This window comes from Capricornis sumatraensis, chromosome 20 (assembly GCF_032405125.1).
Source record: "Capricornis sumatraensis isolate serow.1 chromosome 20, serow.2, whole genome shotgun sequence".
Classification (NCBI taxonomy): domain Eukaryota; kingdom Metazoa; phylum Chordata; class Mammalia; order Artiodactyla; family Bovidae; genus Capricornis; species Capricornis sumatraensis.
The window spans coordinates 66,262,392-66,282,063 of record NC_091088.1 but is presented as its reverse complement, the minus strand read 5'-3'; the positions used below and the strand labels follow the sequence as shown (position 1 = coordinate 66,282,063).

General features: G+C 42.4%; 1 protein-coding gene and 1 pseudogene across 1 annotated transcript in view; one reads left to right on the top strand and one right to left on the bottom strand.

Moving 5' to 3' along the window:
• Window positions 1-1,681: 1,681 nt before the first annotated feature.
• LOC138096932 (heterogeneous nuclear ribonucleoprotein A1-like) lies at window positions 1,682-14,708 on the bottom strand (annotated as a pseudogene).
• The window catches only part of LOC138097210 (zinc finger protein 708-like), a 22,100-nt gene continuing 16,835 nt past the window's right edge, over window positions 14,408-19,672 (top strand). Inside the window, 2 exon segments of the mRNA XM_068993481.1 lie at window positions 14,408-14,437; window positions 15,034-15,117. Of these exon segments, the coding sequence (XP_068849582.1) occupies window positions 15,103-15,117 (15 nt within the window). The 5' untranslated portion in view covers window positions 14,408-14,437; window positions 15,034-15,102.

The following is a 19,672-nucleotide window of genomic DNA, read 5'->3' as shown; positions in this document are numbered from 1 at the left end:
TTTCACTAAAGCTCATAAAATTAATTTACATTCTTGTTTACTAAATGATTACATGAATTTTGTAAACTATGGAGATCCTAATTCTCAGCTCCTTATATCAGAAGAACAAGTGTTTTTGAAAGTTCGTAATCTTTTGATTTAGGATCATACTGTGGATTTTTAAGGGCTAGATTTAGAGTATGTGTGTTCTTAATATATGTTAATTAATAAAACTGAGCAGTTTTTAATGTCTTCAGCTTGTGTAATTAGTCAAGCATTACCGTGCAACCAACATTAACCTCTCCCACCTTATTTAAAGTTATAGGTAAAAGACAGCCGCCTTAAAGCATTTGGGGACATGGGGAGATGACATCTCTAGTAATCCCTTTTCTGACTGGCTTTAAATCTCAAATAATTTGAGATTGTGTTCACCATCATTTGTATATTGTGTCATTTTCTCCTTTTTGTAACCACTGGGACATTGTGATGGTCATAATAAGGATTATATATAGTATAGTTGAGAGTTTATTTAAACTATTCCATGATATTGCCACACTGGAATCAGTTTTGTGGAGCCAGGCAGCCTCCAGGTATTTTGAACGGATACCAACTGTTCCTGTAAGCACATGCACTTGATAACAGCTTGCAAAATAGCAAGAAAATAGAAATTCCTGATGCTCTTCCCCTGAAGTACTTGTGGTCATCTGTCCTTCTGCATCCCAGGTTGTTCTTCTTCTCAAGCACCCTTTCAATGAGACCTCACAGAGTTCACCCAGATCTCACTCATTTTTGTTCAGATTGAACAATTCACATTTAGCCCAGATCACCCACAGCACTTCACCTATGTTTGCTAATAAATGCGTGTGCCCCAAGTACCACCACTCTGCCTGCCTCTGGCCTTGTCCTCCACGAGGGGGTCCTCAGTGATCTGATGTCTTTGACGTTGTTAAAAGTAATTTCTAATGTAATTGGCCCAGAAAACTTAAAAAATTGACATTTGCTGTCTTTTTAGTTTATGCTCCAAAGAAGGGGTATTGTTTCAATAGAACAGAATCATAAAACCCCACCAGTTAAGTTTTTCTGGGCAGGATTATGTGGAGTATTTCTGTGGAGTATTTCAGAGGCAAGGAAATAAGACCACCAGGGACTTCTGTGCTGGTGCAATGGCTGAGTCCGCACTCTGAATGCAGGATACCCGAGTTCTATCTCTGGTCAGGCAGCTAGGTCCTACATGCTACAGCTAAAGATCCCATGTGCTGCAACTAAGACTCAGGCAGTCAAATAAGTAAATAAGAATAAATATTTTTCTAAAATGATAGTGTAAAAAAAGGAAAAGAAAAGAAAGTTAGGGCCTAATTTCTACTCTCAAATCTCTGCCGCTCCTGAGGCTGCATCAGGTCTAAGCTCACCTGTGTACCACACCTCACTGGACAGATGAGAAAATATCAGAGTTTACAGTCCTTTATTGGAATTGCCTTACACCTTCCACAGAACAGAAACTAAAATAATCAGTTAAACAACTAATCACAAACACGGTCCTCGAGTTTTTTGCCCATACTCATGAGTATTGTCTAAAGCATGTCTTCTTTGTGGGCTCTGCTACCACTGTGTTTGGCTGAATTCACAAACCTGTTGTAATCTGTAGTTTCCCTGTCACTACTCTGAATCTCCTTTCCTGCTAAGCTTTGTCTCCTGACAGTAATTAAAACCTCCTGCCACTGCTATATCTACTGCAGCTGCTGGAACTACCATAACTATCTTGGCTTCATGGTTTGGCAAAGTATTGGCCTCCACCACCATAAAGGCCTCCAAGATTTCCTCTGTCCATGGGTCTGAAATTTGAAGATCGATTGTTGTTATTACCAAAATCACTGTAGTTTCTGCCTGCCTCCAAAATTGCTTCCATCATTACCAAATCCATCATTATAGCCACCTCAACTGCCACCGTACCCACCACCACCACAGCTGCCACCAAAGCCACCTCGACCGCCAAAGTTTCTCCATGACCGAAGTTGTCATTCCCCGCAAAGCCACCTCCACGGCCACCACCAAAGTTCCCAGAACCACTTCGACCTCTTTGACTGGATGACATCCTAGCCCACTCTTGCTTAAATAGGGCTCTCCTTACCGCACAGTTGTGGCCATTCACAGTGTGGTATTTATGAACTTTGTCTATGGAGTCTTATCTTGTCTACGGAGTCATGGTCATCAAAGGTTACGAAAGCAAAGCCTCTTGTTTTGCCACTGCCTCAGTCAGTCATGATTTCAATCACTTCAGCTTTCCCATACTGTTCAAAATCATCTCTTAGGTGATGTCCTCAGTGTCTTCTTTAATGTCACCAGCAAAAATCTTTTTCACAGTTAAGTGGGCAGACATCACTTTCCTGACAAAGGTCCGTCTAGTCAAAGCTATGGTTTTTCCAGTATTCATGTTGAGAGTTGAAGTGTAAAGAAGGCTGAGCACTGAAGAATTGATGCTTTCAAACTATGGTGGTGCTGGAGAAGATTCTTGACAGTCACTTGGACTGCAAGGAGATCAAACCAGTCAATCCTACAGGAAATCAACCCTGAATATTTATTGGAAGAACTGACTCATTGGAAAAGACCCTGATGCTGGAAGACTGAAGGCGGGAGGAGAAGGGATGACAGAGGATGATGTGGTTGGATGGCATCACTGACTCGATGGACGTGAGTTTGAGCAAACTCCCAGAGACAGTGAAGGACAGGGAAGCCTGGAATGTTGCAGTTCGTGGAGTTGCAGAGTCAGATATGACAGAGTCTGAACAACAACAAAAACCCCTCTCTGTAATGCAAAAAGAAAGAACTAGCAGGAGTGCCAGGGTCCAGCCCCGGTGGGTCCAGGGTGATTCGAAGGTGGGGACAGAGTCGGCGTCCTTGGAAAAATACATATTTAATTACAGATATAGAGAGAGATTAGAAACAGATAGTGTAGTAGGAAAATTAGTGGAGAAAAAGAGGCTGAATAACTTGGTTTACGTGGAATAGCATCCATGCTCCAGATGGGAATTCAGCCAGAAAAACGGGGAGCAAGAAAGAAACAACATGGGGGAATCAGTCTTTCCAGAAACTGATCCAATTTCTTTATTTTGGGGTTTGCTTATATACCTTTTGTTATAGGGATGAATACAGAGTCACGTGGGGGTCGGCAGTCCTGACCTTTATCAAAATCAGGTGCTTCACATAAAAAGGTCTTAGGGATTTTACATCATCTTCTGGCCATGAGACCTGCTGACATTTTATGATCCTCTCTTTCTGATAACCAAAAAACTTATTTCTTCCAAGGGTGTTTTTTCTTAAACCAGGCACCACCCTCCAAATAAAGTTACATTCCTATAGGGTGAGGGTGTAGTGAGTTACAATCAAGAAAGGAATTTATTTAACCCAAGGTTAACATGATTAATCTTAAAGGTTAATACTTATTTCTCCTATATGCTAGTTATATTCATTATAAAGGCAGGGAACATGGAGATTTAGCAGCAAACATCAACCTAACAAATGAAAATCCTTTCCCCAATGTTCCCCTTAAGATCTATTTAGTCTTAAGATAGTGATAAAGTTACATTTTTACATAGCAAGGACACAGTGATTTATAACAAAGTACAGTGATCTATTACAAAAGAGAAAATTCATTAACTCAAAAAGTCTAGTATTGCTAACCTTAAAAGCTACTATATTTCCTTTTCTATATTCCAAATACATTGATTAATATATTCCCAGGTGCCTAAGGATATGGAGGCCTGGTGGCAATCATTGACTCAACAATGAGAAAAGCCCTATGCTAATTAAGACTTTCAAAATACTCCAAAACTCTCTGCGCTGTTTATGGTTGAGAGGTCGTAAATAATCATGTGTGTAGTGGCAGGAGTATGGATAATCCTGTCACACAAGCTAGTCTGTCAGCAGAGAGGTTTGACCTAAGACACCCTTGTCACACCCAGGGCAGTGAATTAGCAGCAATTATTGGCACAACAAATGAAAAAAACCTTCACCAATATAATTCCTAACCAACCCACTATACTGACAATTTCCCAAAAGAATTTGCCTTTAGTAAGTCTAAAACATCTCGTGCCTCTCAGGTTGGGAGGCTGTAAACAACCACATGTGGCCAGACGAACCTACACAGGCGGGCTAGATAACCTTCAGAGGAGTCTGAAGCTGAAACACTCTTGTCATGCCCAGGAATTTTTATTGACTTGGAGCTGCATGTTTACTCCTTCTCCGAGAGAAATGGTGATTGGGGAGAGCCCCCCGTAAAGTCAGAAGTGTAGGCGAGAGCACAAAACAGTAAAGTAGACAGATTCTGGTTTTGGGGTTAGATGTTCGGGAACAGGGGGTTTCCTGAGGCTTGATCACACCTTAGTGTATGCCAAGCCTCCTTCCTCATGACTTTTGCCATAGGCGGAGTTCCTCACACTGGCTCCAGGCACAGGAGTGTTCTACAAAGAGAATGCCTGAAAGGAGAGCATCATATGCAGGCTGTGATTAGCATATCCAGTTAGTCATGATTATCAACTACAGGTCAGGAACAGAAAAAGTAAAAAAGAGCCCAGAAAAGGGTGACAGAAGCAAGGAAACTTTTCCATTTTTTTAAACTGCATAAGCTGCAGGTTGCAGAGCTGTGTTGCTGCTTTTGAAGGTATTTTCTCAACATGTGGATGGGGAGTTTGCAACATAAAACTGATGCCTAATGGGGCCTTGTAAGACTCCTGGGCCTGGAGGCATTTTTGTTCCCAGTTTCTTATAGGCAAGACTCCAGCCTCTGTGACCTTCTCTCAGTTTGAAAGAGTTGCTAATCAGAGGAGGTAATGAAACCACCTGAGGCAAGATCAAAGGCACAGAGGCTTGGCAAGATCTGAAGACCAGATCACCAAAGACTCTTCACACACCCTAATCTAGTCAGCAACCCCACCCTTTTGAAACTTTGCCAAGAATGAATACAAGACTGTTACTGCCTTGATCCTCATCACCCACTCCTGCCTGACTATACACTCTCCTACTCACCAGGGAGGGGGCTTCAGTTCTTAAACCACTAGCCTTCTGTGTTCCCCCTTTGCCTGGCAAAGTAACACAGCCACTTTATCTCTCCTCCATAACTCTGTCTCTGTATTTCTGTTTGGCACTGGTGCACAGAGAGCCAAGATTTTGGCAAAAACCTCCCCAGAGAAGAGGCAGGGCAGGAGGAAGAAGTCGAAATGGCAGCTTCACAGGTAAATGTCCCGTCCTGGGTCTGGGGCTGTGTCTGCTTTTCCTCTAGCAACACCTGGACTGAGAACCTGCAAACCTTTATTCTCTGCTTCTAATTTTTCTGCTTGGGCAGTTTGTTATCACCTTCTTATTTTTTTCTTTTCTTATAATAGTGAAGACGGGGTGTTTAGACTGTTTCTCCCTTAGGGACCAGAGCTTGCTCTCCGCTGTTTGTATTTTGGCTTTCTATAGAGCATGATGAATTCTCAACATGAATTAGTGACGTTCAATGTTGAATATATATTCCCTTTGTGAGAGATCAACACGGTGAGGCACTGGTATCCGAGAGTCCCACTAGGATGTGATTTGGTATTGGGATCCTAGGGAAGTAGGGAAAATGCTGTGATGAGTTTATATGTGGATGCAATTCAGCTCTTTAGACCAGGATGTAAGAAAATACCCTTGGAACTCAATGGTCCAGAATTTTTCAGAAAATTTTCAGAAATAAAAACAGTAGGAGACACCATCCTATATATCGATAAGAAAGACATACTAATTATATGTACTATTACATTTAATACAGATCAGGGGAGATATATATGAAGTGAAATTTGCTTAAAACTGACATTTTTTTCATGATAGATTTAGATCATGGTTTCCATAATTTTGTCAAAATACTGGGCAATTATAATGCATTCTTCTACGTACTTCTTACCCCGTGACCTCAGAGGTTCACTGGTTCATGTTCTGCTATGAGATTCCCATGCTATGAAGTTCATATCATTTCCTGTCTTGTCCACCGAAAAGACACACAATGTGAGAGTTGCGAGTTAAGTTTTATTTGGGACAAAATGAGGAGTGCTGATATCTCTCAGAAATAGCTCTGAGAGACCACTCCAAAGAGTCAGTGGGGGAAAGTCAATATAGAAGATTGTGCTGAAGGAGGAGTTCAGTCCAATCAAGCACCCATTTTACAAAAGATTTTCTGCTAGTCACCATGAGCTGCTGTCTGCATGAAGGGATTTAATGTTTTTACTGTTTTTCTAGATAAGAGGAGAGACAAGGGTTGGCATCATGAGATCAGTTCCTGAAAATATCTAACTCTCTAAAGACTTTTTGCACTCCTTTCCTGGATCACGGAGTGTCAGGACTGTCAGCGGCAGTAGCACAAAAAGAAAGTAAAAGTGAAGTTCTCAGTTGTGTCAACCCTTTGAGCTCCTTTGGACTGTAGTCCACCAGGCTCCTCCTCTGTCCATGGGATTTTCCAGGCAAGAATACTGGAGTGGTTTGCCACTTTCTTCTCCAGGGGATCTGCCCAACCCAGGGATCAAACTCAGGTCTCCGACATTGTGGGCAGACTCTTTACCCTCTGAACCACCAGGGAATCCTCACAGGCAGATGGCAAATACCTTTGTTCTTCTTCTGCTGCTAAGTTGCTTCAGTTGTGTCCGGCTCTGTGCGACCCCAGAGATGGCAGCCCACCAGGCTTCCCTGTCCCTGGGATTCTCCAGGCAAGAACACCACAGTTGGTTGCCATATCCTTCCCCAACCTAACAGAAGCAGAAGATATTAAGAAGAGGTAGCAAGAATACACAGAAGAACTGTACAAAAAAGATCTTCATGACCATGATAATCATGATGGTGTGATCACTCACCTAGAGCCAGACATCCTGGAATATGAAGTCAAGTGGGCCTTAGAAAACATCACTATGAACAAAGGTAGTGGAGGTGATGGAATTCCAGTTGAGCCATTTAAAATCCTGAAAGATGATGCTGTGAAAGTGCTGCACCTAATATACCAGCAAATTTGGAAAACTCAGCAGTGGCCACAGGATTGGAAAAGGTCAGTTTTCATTCCAATCCCAAAGAAAGGCAATGCCAAAGAATGCTGAAACTACCACACAGTTGCACTCATCTCACACGCTAATAAAGTAATGCTCAAAATTCTCCAAGCCAGGCTTCAGCAATACATGAACCGTGAACTTCCAGATGTTCAAGCTGGTTTTAGAAAAGGCAGAGGAACCAGAGATCAAATTGCCAACATCCCCTGGATCATGGGAAAAGCAAGAGAGTTCCAGAAAAACATCTATTTCTGCTTTATTGACTATGCCAAAGCCTTTGACTGTGTGGATCACAATAAACTGTGGAAAATTCTGAAAGAGATGGGAATACCAGACCACCTGACCTGCCTCTTGAGAAATCTGTATGCAGGTCAGGAAGCAACAGTTAGAACTGGACGTGGAACAACAGAATGGTTCCAAATAGGAAAAGGAGTACGTCAAGGCTGTATATTGTCACCCTGCTTATTTCACTTCTATACAGATAAAATCATGAGAAATGCTGGACTGGAAGAAACACAAGCTGGAATCAAGATTGCCGGGAGAAATATCAATCACCTCAGATATGCAGATGATACCACCCTTATGGCAGAAAGTGAAGAGGAGCTAAAAAGCCTCTTGATGAAAGTGAAAGAGGAGAGTGAAAAAGTTGGCTTAAAGCTCAACATTCAGAAAACGAAGATCACGGCACCTCGTCCCATCACTTCATAGGAAATAGATGGGGAAACAGTGGAAACAGTGTCAGAGTTTGTTTTTTTGGGCTCCAAAATCACTGCAGATGGTGACTGCAGCCATGAAATTAAAAGACGCTTACTCCTTGGAAGAAAAGTTATGACTAACCTAGATAGCATATTCAAAAGCAGAGACGTTACTTTGCCAACAAATGTCGATCTAGTGAAGGCTATGGTTTTTTCTATGGTCATGTATGGATGTGAGAGTTGGACTGTGAAGAAAGCTGAGAGCCGAAGAACTGATGTGTTTGAACTGTGGTGTTGGAGAAGACTCTTGAGAGTCCCTTGGACTGCAAGGAGATCCAACTAGTCCATTCTGAAGATTAGACGTGGGATTTCTTTGGAGGGAATGATGCTGAAGCTGAAACTCCAGTACTTTGGCCACCTCATGAGAAGAGCTGACTCATTGGAAAAGACTCTGATGCTGGGAGGGATTGGGGGCAGGAGGAGAAGGGGATGACCGAGGATGAGATGGCTGGATGGCATCACTGACTCGATGGAAGTGAGTCTAAGTGAACTCCGGGAGATGGTGATGGACAGGGAGGCCTGGCGTGCTGCGATTCATGGGGTCGCAAAAAGTCAGACACAACTGAGCGACTGAACTGAACTGAACTGAATTGAAGTCAAGAAACACCTGGAGTAACGGAAATTTGGCCTTAGGATACAGAATGAAGCAGGGCAAAGGCAAATAGAGTTTTGCCAAGAGAATGCACTGGTCATAGCAAACACCCTCTTCCAACAACATAAGAGAAGACTCTACACATAGACATCACCAGATGGTCAACACTAAAAACAGATTGATTATATTCTTTGCAGCCAAAGTTGGAGAAGCTCTATACAGTCAGCAAAAAAAATTAAAAATATACCAGGACATGACTGTGGCTTAGATCATGAACTCCTTATTGCCACATTCAGACTTAAATTGAAGACAGTAGGGAAAACCACTAGGCCACTCATGTATGACCTAAATCAAATCCCTTATTATTATACCGTGGAAGTGAGAAATAGATTTAAAGGACTACATCTGATAGATAGAGTGCTGATGAACTATGGACTGAGGTTTGTGACATTGAACAGGAGACAGTGATCAAGACCATCCCCATGGAAAAGGAATGCAAAAAAACAAAATGGCTGTCTGGTGAGGCCTTATACATAGCTGTGAAAAGAAAAGAAGTGAAAAGCAAAGGAGAAAAAGAAAGATATAAGCACCTCATCCAGAGTTCCAAAGAATAGCAAGAAGAGATAAGAAAGCCTTCCTCAGCAATCGATGCAAAGAGATAAAGGAAAACAACAGAACTGGAAAGACTAGAGATCTCTTCAAGAAAATTAGAGATACCAAGAGAACGTTTCATGCAAAGATGGGCTCGATAAAGGACAGAAATGGTATGGACCCAACAGAAGCAGAAGATATTAAGAAGAGGTGGTGAGAATACACAGAACTGTACACAAATGATCTTCATGACCAAGGTAATCACGATGGTGTGATCACTCACCTAGAGCCAGACATTCTGAAATGTGAAGTCAAGTGGGCCTTAGAAAACATCACTATGGACAAAGCTAGTGGAGGTGATGGAATTCCAGTTGAGCTATTTAAAATCCTAAAAGATAATGCTGTGAAAGTTCTGCACTCAATGTGCCAGCAAATTTGGAAAACTCTGCAGTGGCCACAGGACTGGAAAAGGTCAGTTTTCATTCCAATCCCAAAGAAAGGCAATGCCAAAGAATGCTCAAACTACCACACGATTGCACTCATCTCACACTCTAGTAAAGTAATGTTCAAAATTCTCCAAGCCAGGCTTCAGCAATACGTGAACCGTGAACTTTCAGGTGTTCAAGCTGGTTTTAGAAAAGGCGGAGGAACCAGAGATCAAATTGCCAACATCCACTGGATCATGGGAAAAGCAAGAGAGTTCCAGAAAAACATCTATTTCTGCTTTATTGACTATGCCAAAGCCTTTGACTGTTTGGATTGCAATAAACTATGGAAAATTCTGAAATAGATGGGAATACCAGACCACCTGACCTGCCTCTTGAGAAACCTATATGCAGGTCGGGAAGCAACACATAGACTGGACATGGAACAACAGACTGGTTCCAAATAGGAAAAGGAGTATGTCAAGGCTGTATATTGTCACCCTGCTTATTTAACTGATATGCAGAGTACATCATGAGAAACGCTGGGCTGGAAGAAGCACCAGCTGGAATGAAGATTGCCGGGAGAAATATCAATAACCTCAGATATGCAGATGACACCATCCTTATGGCAGAAAGTGAAGAGGAACTAAAAAGCCTCTTGATGAAAGTGAAAGAGGAGAGTGAAAAAGTTGGCTTAAAGCTCAACATTCAGAAAACGAAGATCATGGCATGTGGTCCCATCACTTCATGGGAAATAGATGGGGAAACAGTAAAAACAGTGTCAGACTTTATTTTGGGGGCTCCAAAATCACTACAGTTGGTGATTGCAGCCATGAAATTAAAAGACGCTTACTCTTTGGAAGTAAAGTTATGACCAACCCAGATAGCATATTCAAAAGCAGAGACATTACTTTGCCGAATAAGGTCCATCTAGTCAAGGCTATGGTTTTTCCAGTAGTCATGTATGGATGTGAGATGGAATGTGAAGAAAGCTGTGTGCTGAAGAATTGATGCTTTTGAACTGTGGTATTGGAGAAGATTCTTGAGAGTCCCTTGGACTGCAAGGAGATCCAACCAGTCCATTCTAAAGGAGATCAGTCCTGGGTGTTCTTTGGAAGGAATGATGCTATAGCTGAAACTCCAGTACTTTGGCCACCTCATGCAAAGAGTTGACTCATTGGGAAAGACAGATGCTGGGAGGGATTGGGGACAGGAGGAAAAGGGGATGATGGAGGATGAGATGGCTGGATGGCATCACCGACTCGATGGACATGAATTTGAGTGAACTCCGTGAGTTGGTGATGGACAGGGAGGCCTGGCGTGCTGCAGTTCAAGGGGTCGCAAGAGTAGGACACAACTGAGCCACTAAACTGAACTGAAATGAACGAAGGAAGGGAATTTCATGTGTCCGCCTGTGTAGTTTGTATCTATGTGATGTGTTTCTACCTTAGACGAGTTATTTCCTATTCTGAAATACTGAACTCTGCCTCCATTTAGATTATGAGTAGAAAAATGGAGCCAAAGCACCTGTGAGGGATTTTCAAGCATTTCTCCATCTGTCATTTTACAAAGGTGAAACTTTCATATCTCATTGTCTGAAATGTCTTAGAAGTTCTCAAAAACAATCTTGAGGTGAATAACCCCTGTTTATAGTTAGGGTTCAATGTCTGATAGATGGAAATTCACATATAATTTCAACTATAGTCTGCAATAGCAGGTACAGCTGAGTGCCAACTCCCTAAAGAATATTCTCCTAGTTCTTAGTCATCAAAATCATATTCAGAACAAGAGGTTCCAGCAGGGAACTGTAAGATTTGACCTACTGATACTTTTGTCATGAAAATAAGTATCAATATCCTCTACTTAGAATTTGTCCCCACTCACAGATACTTAAGAAAGATATTTTCTTTTCATTTTTGTTCACACCCCAAAGCATGGGGGACCTTAGTTCCCTGGCTAGGGAAGTTTCTGCATAGGAAAAAAAAGAAAGCGAAAGTCGCTCAATTGTGTCTGACTCTTTGCAACGACATGGAGTGTCCATGGAATTCTTCAGGCCAGAATACTGGAGTGGGTAGCCTTTCCCTTCTCCAGGTGATCTTCCCAACCCAAAGATCCAACCCAGTTCTCCTGCATTGCAGGCAGATTCTTTACCAGCTGAGCCACCAGGGAACCCTGCATCAGAAGTTGGGGTCTTAATCATTGGACTGCCAGGGAAGCTCCTAAACACATTTTCTTTAATAAGTAATTTATTAACTTGACATACATTTTCCTTTATATTGTAATGATTAATGCTTTCTGTGTGAGAAATGATTAAAACTTCAACTTTGAGATCTTAACTCCCCGACCAGGGATTGAACCCACTAACCTGCAGTGGAAGCAAAGTGTCTTAACCACTAGGCTACCAGGGAAGTTGTTAATCTCACACTGAAGGAGAAAGGTGTACTCTCCTGGGATACAATTGGGTGGGTCTCTCACTGTTTTTCCTGTCTTCTCTTACCTCTTCTCCAGATTATCCTTTGAAGGACTGGGTGAAGAGGAGGAGGGTAGGAAAGAAGGCCAACATTGAGGGAGGGTGTTTGGGAAGCTAAGTGCAGAGCAGTTGGTATGATCCACGTGTCCCATTTGGCTAGTTTTGTGCCCAGTTTTAGCACAAAAAGTCCTGCTTCTTGGAAACTTGTTCAGTCCTGGAAGAAACAGGGCAATCGGTTGCTTCAGCAGCAGCAATTAACAGGGGCAATCTGTATATCAACAGATTCTGGCAGGAGTAACAGTATGTCATTTCTGTGGTTGCGTTATAAACGACAATGTGGATTCTGGTCTCCCTCTTTCTTTTCGCAATCACTTCCGAAGAGAAAAGCTAGCTGCCCTGATGTAACCAGATCTCTGGTTATGTTAGGTAAGTAAAACAGGGAAAAGGAGTTCAAAATGGCGGTGGCTACAGACAAGGAAGGGAAAAGCCTGTGAAAATAAAACAAAAGAAGGTCCGAAGACCGGAGTGAGGACCTCAGGTAAAACACTCCTGGCTGGCCCAATCTACATAAGACAGGCCCAGAGAGAGATAAACATATAAATAGAGGAGCCAGAGCCAGCTCTCTCTCTCTCCCCCAATGCTGGGGCGCTCTTCTTTAGATCGACGTGCCCTCACACCTCGAAGATGGATTTTCCTGCTATCTTCTAAATAAAATAGAGCTGTAACACTGAGCTGTAGCACTGATTTCTCTAAGAGTTATAACACGGTCCATTCAAGACCTGAGAGCTATAACACGGTCTATCCAAGATGTGAGAGCTGTGATACCCCTAGGGGGCTTTAATGTTCGTCACTCCAAATCTTTGTTGTGATGAGACAAAAAATCGAAAAACATACACTCGCGTGACAGTTACAATTACTGAGGCTTCCTCCTGTTAGACAGGTAGAATAGAAAATAGGAGCCCAAAATAGCGGTGGCTAAAAGAGAAGAAAACGAAGATCATGGCATCCGGTCCCATCACTTCATGGGAAATAGATGGGGAAACAGTAGAAACAGTGTCAGACTTTATTTTGGGGGCTCCAAAATCATTGCAGATGGTGACTGCAGCCATGAAATTAAAAGACGCTTACTCCTTGGAAGAAAAGTAATGACCAACCTAGATAGCATATTCAAAAGCAGAGACATTACTTTGCCAACAAAGGTCCGTCTAGTCAAGGCTATGGTTTTTCCTATGGTCATGTATGGATGTGAGAGTTGGACTGTGAAGAAAGCTGAGCTCTGAAGAATTGATGCTTTTGAACTGTGGTGTTGGAGAAGACTCTTGAGAGTCCCTTGGACTGCAAGGAGATCCAACCAGTCCATTCTGAAGGAGATCAGCCCTGGGATTTCCTTGGCGGGAATGATGCTGAAGCTGAAGCTCCAGTACTTTGGCCACCTCATGCGAAGAGTTGACTCATTGGAAAAGACTGTGATGCTGGGAGGGATTGGGGGCAGGAGGAGAAGGGGATGACAGAGGATGAGATGGCTGGATGGCATCACTGACTCAATGGAAGTGAGTCTGAGTGAACTCCGGGAGATGGTGATGGACAGGTGTGCTGCGATTCATGGGGTCGCAAAGAGTCGGACACGACTGAGCGACTGAACTGAACTGAACTGAAAAGACAAAGAAGGGAAAAGGCCGCGAAAATAGAACAAAGGAAGGTCTGAGGACAGGAGTGACAACTTCGGGTAGAACAGCAAACCTGGTAAGCCCAATGTGCATGGGGCAGGACCAGGGGGAAGGGAAAAAACAGAAAAAGAAGAGTCAAAGGGCTCGCTCTCTCCCCCACGCCCTGGGGCGCTCTTCTCTTTGAGTCTTTGGGTCAACACGCCCTCACACCTCGAAGATGGAATTTCCTGCTATTATCTAAATAAAACAGAGCTGTAACCCTGATTTGTCTAGGGGCTATAACACGGTCCGTTTGAGACCTGAGAGCTATAACACGGGCCGAGGGGGGGCTTTAATGTCCGTCACTCCAAATCTTCGTTGTGACGGGACAGAATCGAGGAGCCTACACTCTCGTGACACTCCCAACAGATCATCTGAGTTACCGCATTCTACTTTTCGTCACTAAGGAGACACCCATCTTCACACAGTCACACAGGGGCTTTTGAATTTTAGCCGTTTTTCAACTTGCTGAAAACATCTCAGCTTTCCTTAGAGGCAGCTCTCAAAATTCTTCTCTTTTGCATTAAGTTGTGTGAAACATTAACTTAGAACAAGCAGGAAGCAGCTCCGCTCCAGAGGAAATCAAAGAGATTTAAAGGCATCAAAAGGGAGACAAATTGAAGCACAGCTGGACAGAAGGACCAACAGACCCAAAACTGACAGGGGCGGGGTGAGGGGAGGTAAAGCTCCGCCCCCACTGGCCCCGCCCCCACACACCTGCGCTTCCGGCCTCGTCCCACCCTCTCCCCTTACGCCCCTCCCCTTGGCCGCGGCGTAGCGCACTCACCTTCCTTTATAACGGATCTTCCGCCCGCGCGTGCGCAGTATCCTGCAGACCCGGAATCGCGTTTAAATGACCGACAGAGCGTTCTGGTGAGTTTGTTTAAAACCCGGATTTCGTAGTCCCACAGCCTGCTGTCCTTCACACGTGGGTTTCGGGGGTCTCTGTGGACGTTCAAACTACCGTCCCCATTTTCCCGTCCCCAGTGTGTCCTCGCATCGCCGTGAGAAGTTCTGAAGTCTTTTTAGCTGCCGGGTCCCTGGGGCCCGCGTTCGCTTCCTGTTAATATCGTTCTAGAGTCCATGTCCTTCTCTGGCAGTTCTACCTTCTAACTTGTAGAGACCGCTGCTTAAAGTCCTGCATTGTCCAACCGCTAGGTCCCTGATCCACGAAGAGGTGAAGGAAGGAGGTCCTGTTCTGTATGGAGTTTGGTCAGGGTCTCGCCTAAGGTTTGAACGGGAGGGTCAGCCTAGAACGTGTGGCTTTCAGAGGAAGGGCCGCGAGTTCAGAAGAAAAGAATAAAACTGAAAACACCTCGTTTAATTCTGTGTTCCAAAATCCCTGCTGTGTCCGTGGACGTAGAAGATTGTGTTTTGTACCTGTTGAGATCCTCCCTCTGTGTGGGGCTGTGTTACAGGGAGCTCGGTGTGTTTTTCTAAGTATTGAACAGCCTATTCTCAACACTCAGGGGTCACTTCCCAAAGCTGATCTTACCTGAGAAGGAATCCCAGAGGAAGAGGAAAGCAAGGAGTCAGAAATGACTCGTCTAGAGGTAAGAGGCATAGTCCTTTTGTTCTGTCTCTCTTTCCTGAAATGCTGCTTCTTTAGCCTTGATAAGCTTCTTAACTTCTGAACGAGTTTGTTTGAACTGACCCATAGTCATCATCCCGAGGGACCCATTACCCTCCTGGCACATCAGTGTGACAGAAAACAGAGTATTGCCAGCCAAACAAGCTCACTCAAGTTTTTATTGCGGTTTAGCCTCATAGGTGGGATTGATAACATCTCCAGCATTCTCCCCTTCTTAGAGGCTGGGCTAATAAGCCCACCTGGCTCAAAGCCCCAAACCTCTAGTAACATCCTTGGTCTTTTGAAATGGCCAGCCTCACAACCTGAGTCGTCCCATTATTAAACTAGGGGCCACCATGTAGGTCATGTTTTTATCATAAATAATCAGGGCCCACGGAGAGTAATAAAGCTACTTCAGTCACTAAGGAAATTCCCAAAGGGGTGGGGGGGCGGGGAGGGAATTCCAAGTTAATAAAATTGAAAGTAGTTAACTACTTAATTCCAAGTAGTTAAACTTCCACAACCTGGGGACCAAAGCCTGCCAAATTCTTTTTTTGTTGTTATTGTTTTAGTATTTATTTAGTTTTGGCCATACTGGGATTTTGCTGATGCACTTGGGCTTTCTCTGTTGTGATTAGGAGAAGCTACTATCTTGTTGTGGAGCTCTGGCTTTAAGGCACTGGTTCAGTCGTTGTATTAATAACTGGCAGGCTCTGGAGCAGGTGGGCTTCAGTAGTTGTGGCACACTCGCTTAGCTGCTTCAAGGCATGTGGGATGTTTCCTGACCAGGGATGGAACCCATGTTATCTGCATTGACAGGCATATTTCTCACCACTGGACCATCATCCAAGTCCCTAAATTCTTTATTACACAATGCTGGAACCTAAATCTTTCTTTTATGCCCTTTGACTCCCCCCTCCCCAGCCCCCCACTCCCCACTGATTTTTGTTGTTACCTTGGAATACCTCACCTGTTGCGTTATTAAAAAAAAAATTTTTGTTGTGTCTACCTTCTATTTTATTGTTCAAAATAATGTCTAAGTCTCTCTTTAGGTATGCTTCTTTGGCTACCTTCTTGCCATTTTGCATCATTTATTTTGAAGTTTTACTAGTCTGTACAGTGATAACTTCATCTGTAATTTGGCAGAATTAGATTTACAGATTGTAATTACAGAAATCTGTAATTTCCCTCTATTTCATTTTTTTGTGTTTTTAAATTCAAAATTATGTTGGCTCTCCTGGATACAGCTGAGTCTTACATTTGAAATATCCGTGTTTGTTTTGAGTTTGAATTGTTCTGAATTTGCGATCACTGGAGTCTTTAGGTCACCACATCTTCCAAGTAAAACTTGTGCTTTTCAGACATTATGTGCTTCAGTAAAGGTTTACAGTTTCTTCATATAGGTCTGGAAATGTGTTCTAAATAGGTGTCATGCTATATTTGCTAATAAAATGTAGACTATTTCTCATGTTGTGTTTTTGATTATTCTTACTAAAGAGAAAAAGTTATTTTCAGTGAACCTAGGTGGCTCAGTGGTAAAGAATCCGCCTGCCAATACAGGAGAACTGGGTTTGATCCCTGGGTTGGGAAGGTCCCTTAGAGAATGGCAACCCCTCCAGTATTCTTGCCTGGGAAATCCCATGGACAGAGGAGTCTGGATGGCTACAGTCCATGCGATTGCAAACTGTTAGACATGATTGACGTGACTTAGCAGGCATTCATGCACAATTTGTAAATGTTTGTTTTACCATAAATGCTAAAATACACTTGAATTTTTTTTTTTTAAAAAGGTAGATTAAAAATGTTTCTTCCGAAAGATCTGTTACTTATGGACAGTTGCTTTTACCTTAAGTGTGTTTATGTGTGCATCTTTGTGTGCAGAAACCTAGGGTTTATAAAAGCCATCATTTCATGAATATTTTTATTCTAACCTTTGAAAATTGTTCTTACATATTTTCCATGGCCTTAGATTGTTTCATTTTAGTGAAATGAATTTATAGTTCCATTTTAATAAATGTATGCATGAAAATATTCATATGATTTGATCAGTTATTTTTCTTGTATTTTGTATTCTTCACAGTTAGTGAAACTTCTATGAACTTTCTTTAGAGTTGTCCTATGTGTTTGTCTGTTTAGAGTACATAAAGTTAGGCAAATTTAAGCTATTTAAGGAATGTTTGCTACATATTTGCAAAAAGGTGGAACAACAACATAATTGATTTTAAATTATTTCCATTACACATCCAAGACTCTGTAAAAACTCTCAGAAATATTTATCAGTTCCATTCAGTTCAGTCGCTCAGTCGTGTCCGACTCTTTGTGACCCCATGAATCGCAGCATGCCAGGCCTCCCTATCCATCAACAACTCCCGGAGTTCACTCAGACTCACGTCCATCGAGTCCGTGATGCCATCCAGCCATCTCATCCTCGGTCATCCCCTTCTCCTCCTGCCCCCAATCCCTCCCAGCATCAGAGTCTTTGCCAATGAGTCAGCTCTTCTCATGAGGTGACCAAAGTACTGGAGTTTCAGCTTTAGCATCATTCCTGCCAAAGAAATCCTAGGGCTGATCTCCTTCAGAATCATCTGGTTGGATCTCCTTGCAGTCCAAGGGACTCTCAAGAGTCTTCTCCAACACCACAGTTCAAAAGCATCAATTCTTCAGCGCTCAGCTTTCTTCACAGTCTAACTCTCACATCCATACACTACCACTGGAGAAACCATAGCCTTGACTAGATGGACCTTTGTTGGCAAAGTAATGTCTCTGCTTTTGAATATGCTATCTAGGTTGGTCATCACTTTTCTTCCAAGGAGTAAGCGTCTTTTAATTTCATGGCTGCAGTCACCATCTGCAGTGGTTTTGGAGCCCCAAAAAATAAAGTCTGACACTGTTTCCACTGTTGCCCCATCTATTTCCCATGAAGTGATGGGACCGGATGCCATGATCTTTGTTTTCTGAATGTTGAGCTTTAAGCCAACTTTTTCACTCTCCACTTTCACTTTCATCAAGAGGCTTTTTAGTTCCTCTTCACTTTCTGCCATAAGAGTGGTGTCATCTGCATATAGTATATCTTAAATAGTTAAAATGATTGTTTCTACTGAGGATGCTATCATATTTGAACTGTAAAATTTGTAAAACACTTTACATACAAAAGTAAGTATGAATGTTTACCTTACTATTGTATTTCATTACTATTCAAAATGGTCGTTCACAGAGCAGAATTTTGAACATCACTAGTTAAAAGAAGCTTGTTAACAATACTCTGAAAAAAATTAAGCTTGTTAAAATAAATGGTATATTTCTCCCACTTAAGAACTCTTGGGTAAGAGTATGCTTTTTAAAAATATTAACTGTTTCCTTGATAGACAATTCATGCTGTGTCATACAAATACAACACTCAAAAACAAATATGCCCATGTGGTTCTGATTATTTTATCATTTCTTTTCCAGGTCAGAATAGTTTCTGAAAGTGTGTGGGTCATTTCTTATCTTTTTTTTTTTTGGTTTCAGATTACAGTAGAAAATATTGCTGTGTAAAAGTATTATAGTACACCATCAGTTCAGTCCTGCTCCCAGGACTGAGATAATGAGATGAATTGTATGCATGGATTTACTTCAGTAAACTCTTTCCCTTCAGTTACTCTGCCTAGTCATGACCCTCCCTCTTGAAATATGGGTTGTCTTCTAACCTAATGACCATTGTTAATTCTTTGTTTCCTTGGTAACAGTTACTATTCGTTTGGTTTTCTGATCTTTATCATTGTCAAATAAATTCCTTAACAGCCTATCTATGCTCACACAAAGATCATTAAAGCACCCTTATTCCATCAGAGCTTGGGTCCCCATATCTTTCTTTCTCTCTCTCTCTCCCTCAGGCTAATTCTCTGGAGCATGGAATCCTGCTGAGCTCACTTTCTTGCCTAGGCTTTCCAGACCTCCTCGAGAGAATGCCCTGTGCCTTCGTGAGTGGTACAAGCCCTGTGTCAAGGGCTTTATTGGTTCTCTGCATAAACCAGGGAATATCAGCCCCTTTCTCTCTTTTACTTTCTTATCGTTGACTCTGACCACCAGATTCTGGTCCGTTAAAGGACCGCAACATTAGGCTACAGATCAGGGAAGGTATATATGAAGTGAATTTTGCTTACGACACATCTTTAAAATATTTATTTGGCTGCACTGGGTCTTCTTGTGGCAGGTAAGATCTTTAGTTATCCTTGTAATTTTCAGCTTCTTTGGTTGTGACATGTAAACTCTTAGCTATTGCATGTGGGATCTAGTTTCCTGATCAGGGAACGAACCAGACCTCTGTGCATTGGGAGCTCATGTTCTTAGTCACTGAAGTCCCCGAAATAACATTTTTTAATCATAGATTCAGATCATAGTTTCCATAATATTGCCAAAATACACATGCAGTGATAATGCATTCCTCCATGTACTTCTTACTCCATGACTCATGTTCACTGGTTTAGGTGTTTCTGTGAAATTCCCATGCTATGAATTTTTTTTTTTTCCACTTGAACAAGTGTCTTGGAAAGAAA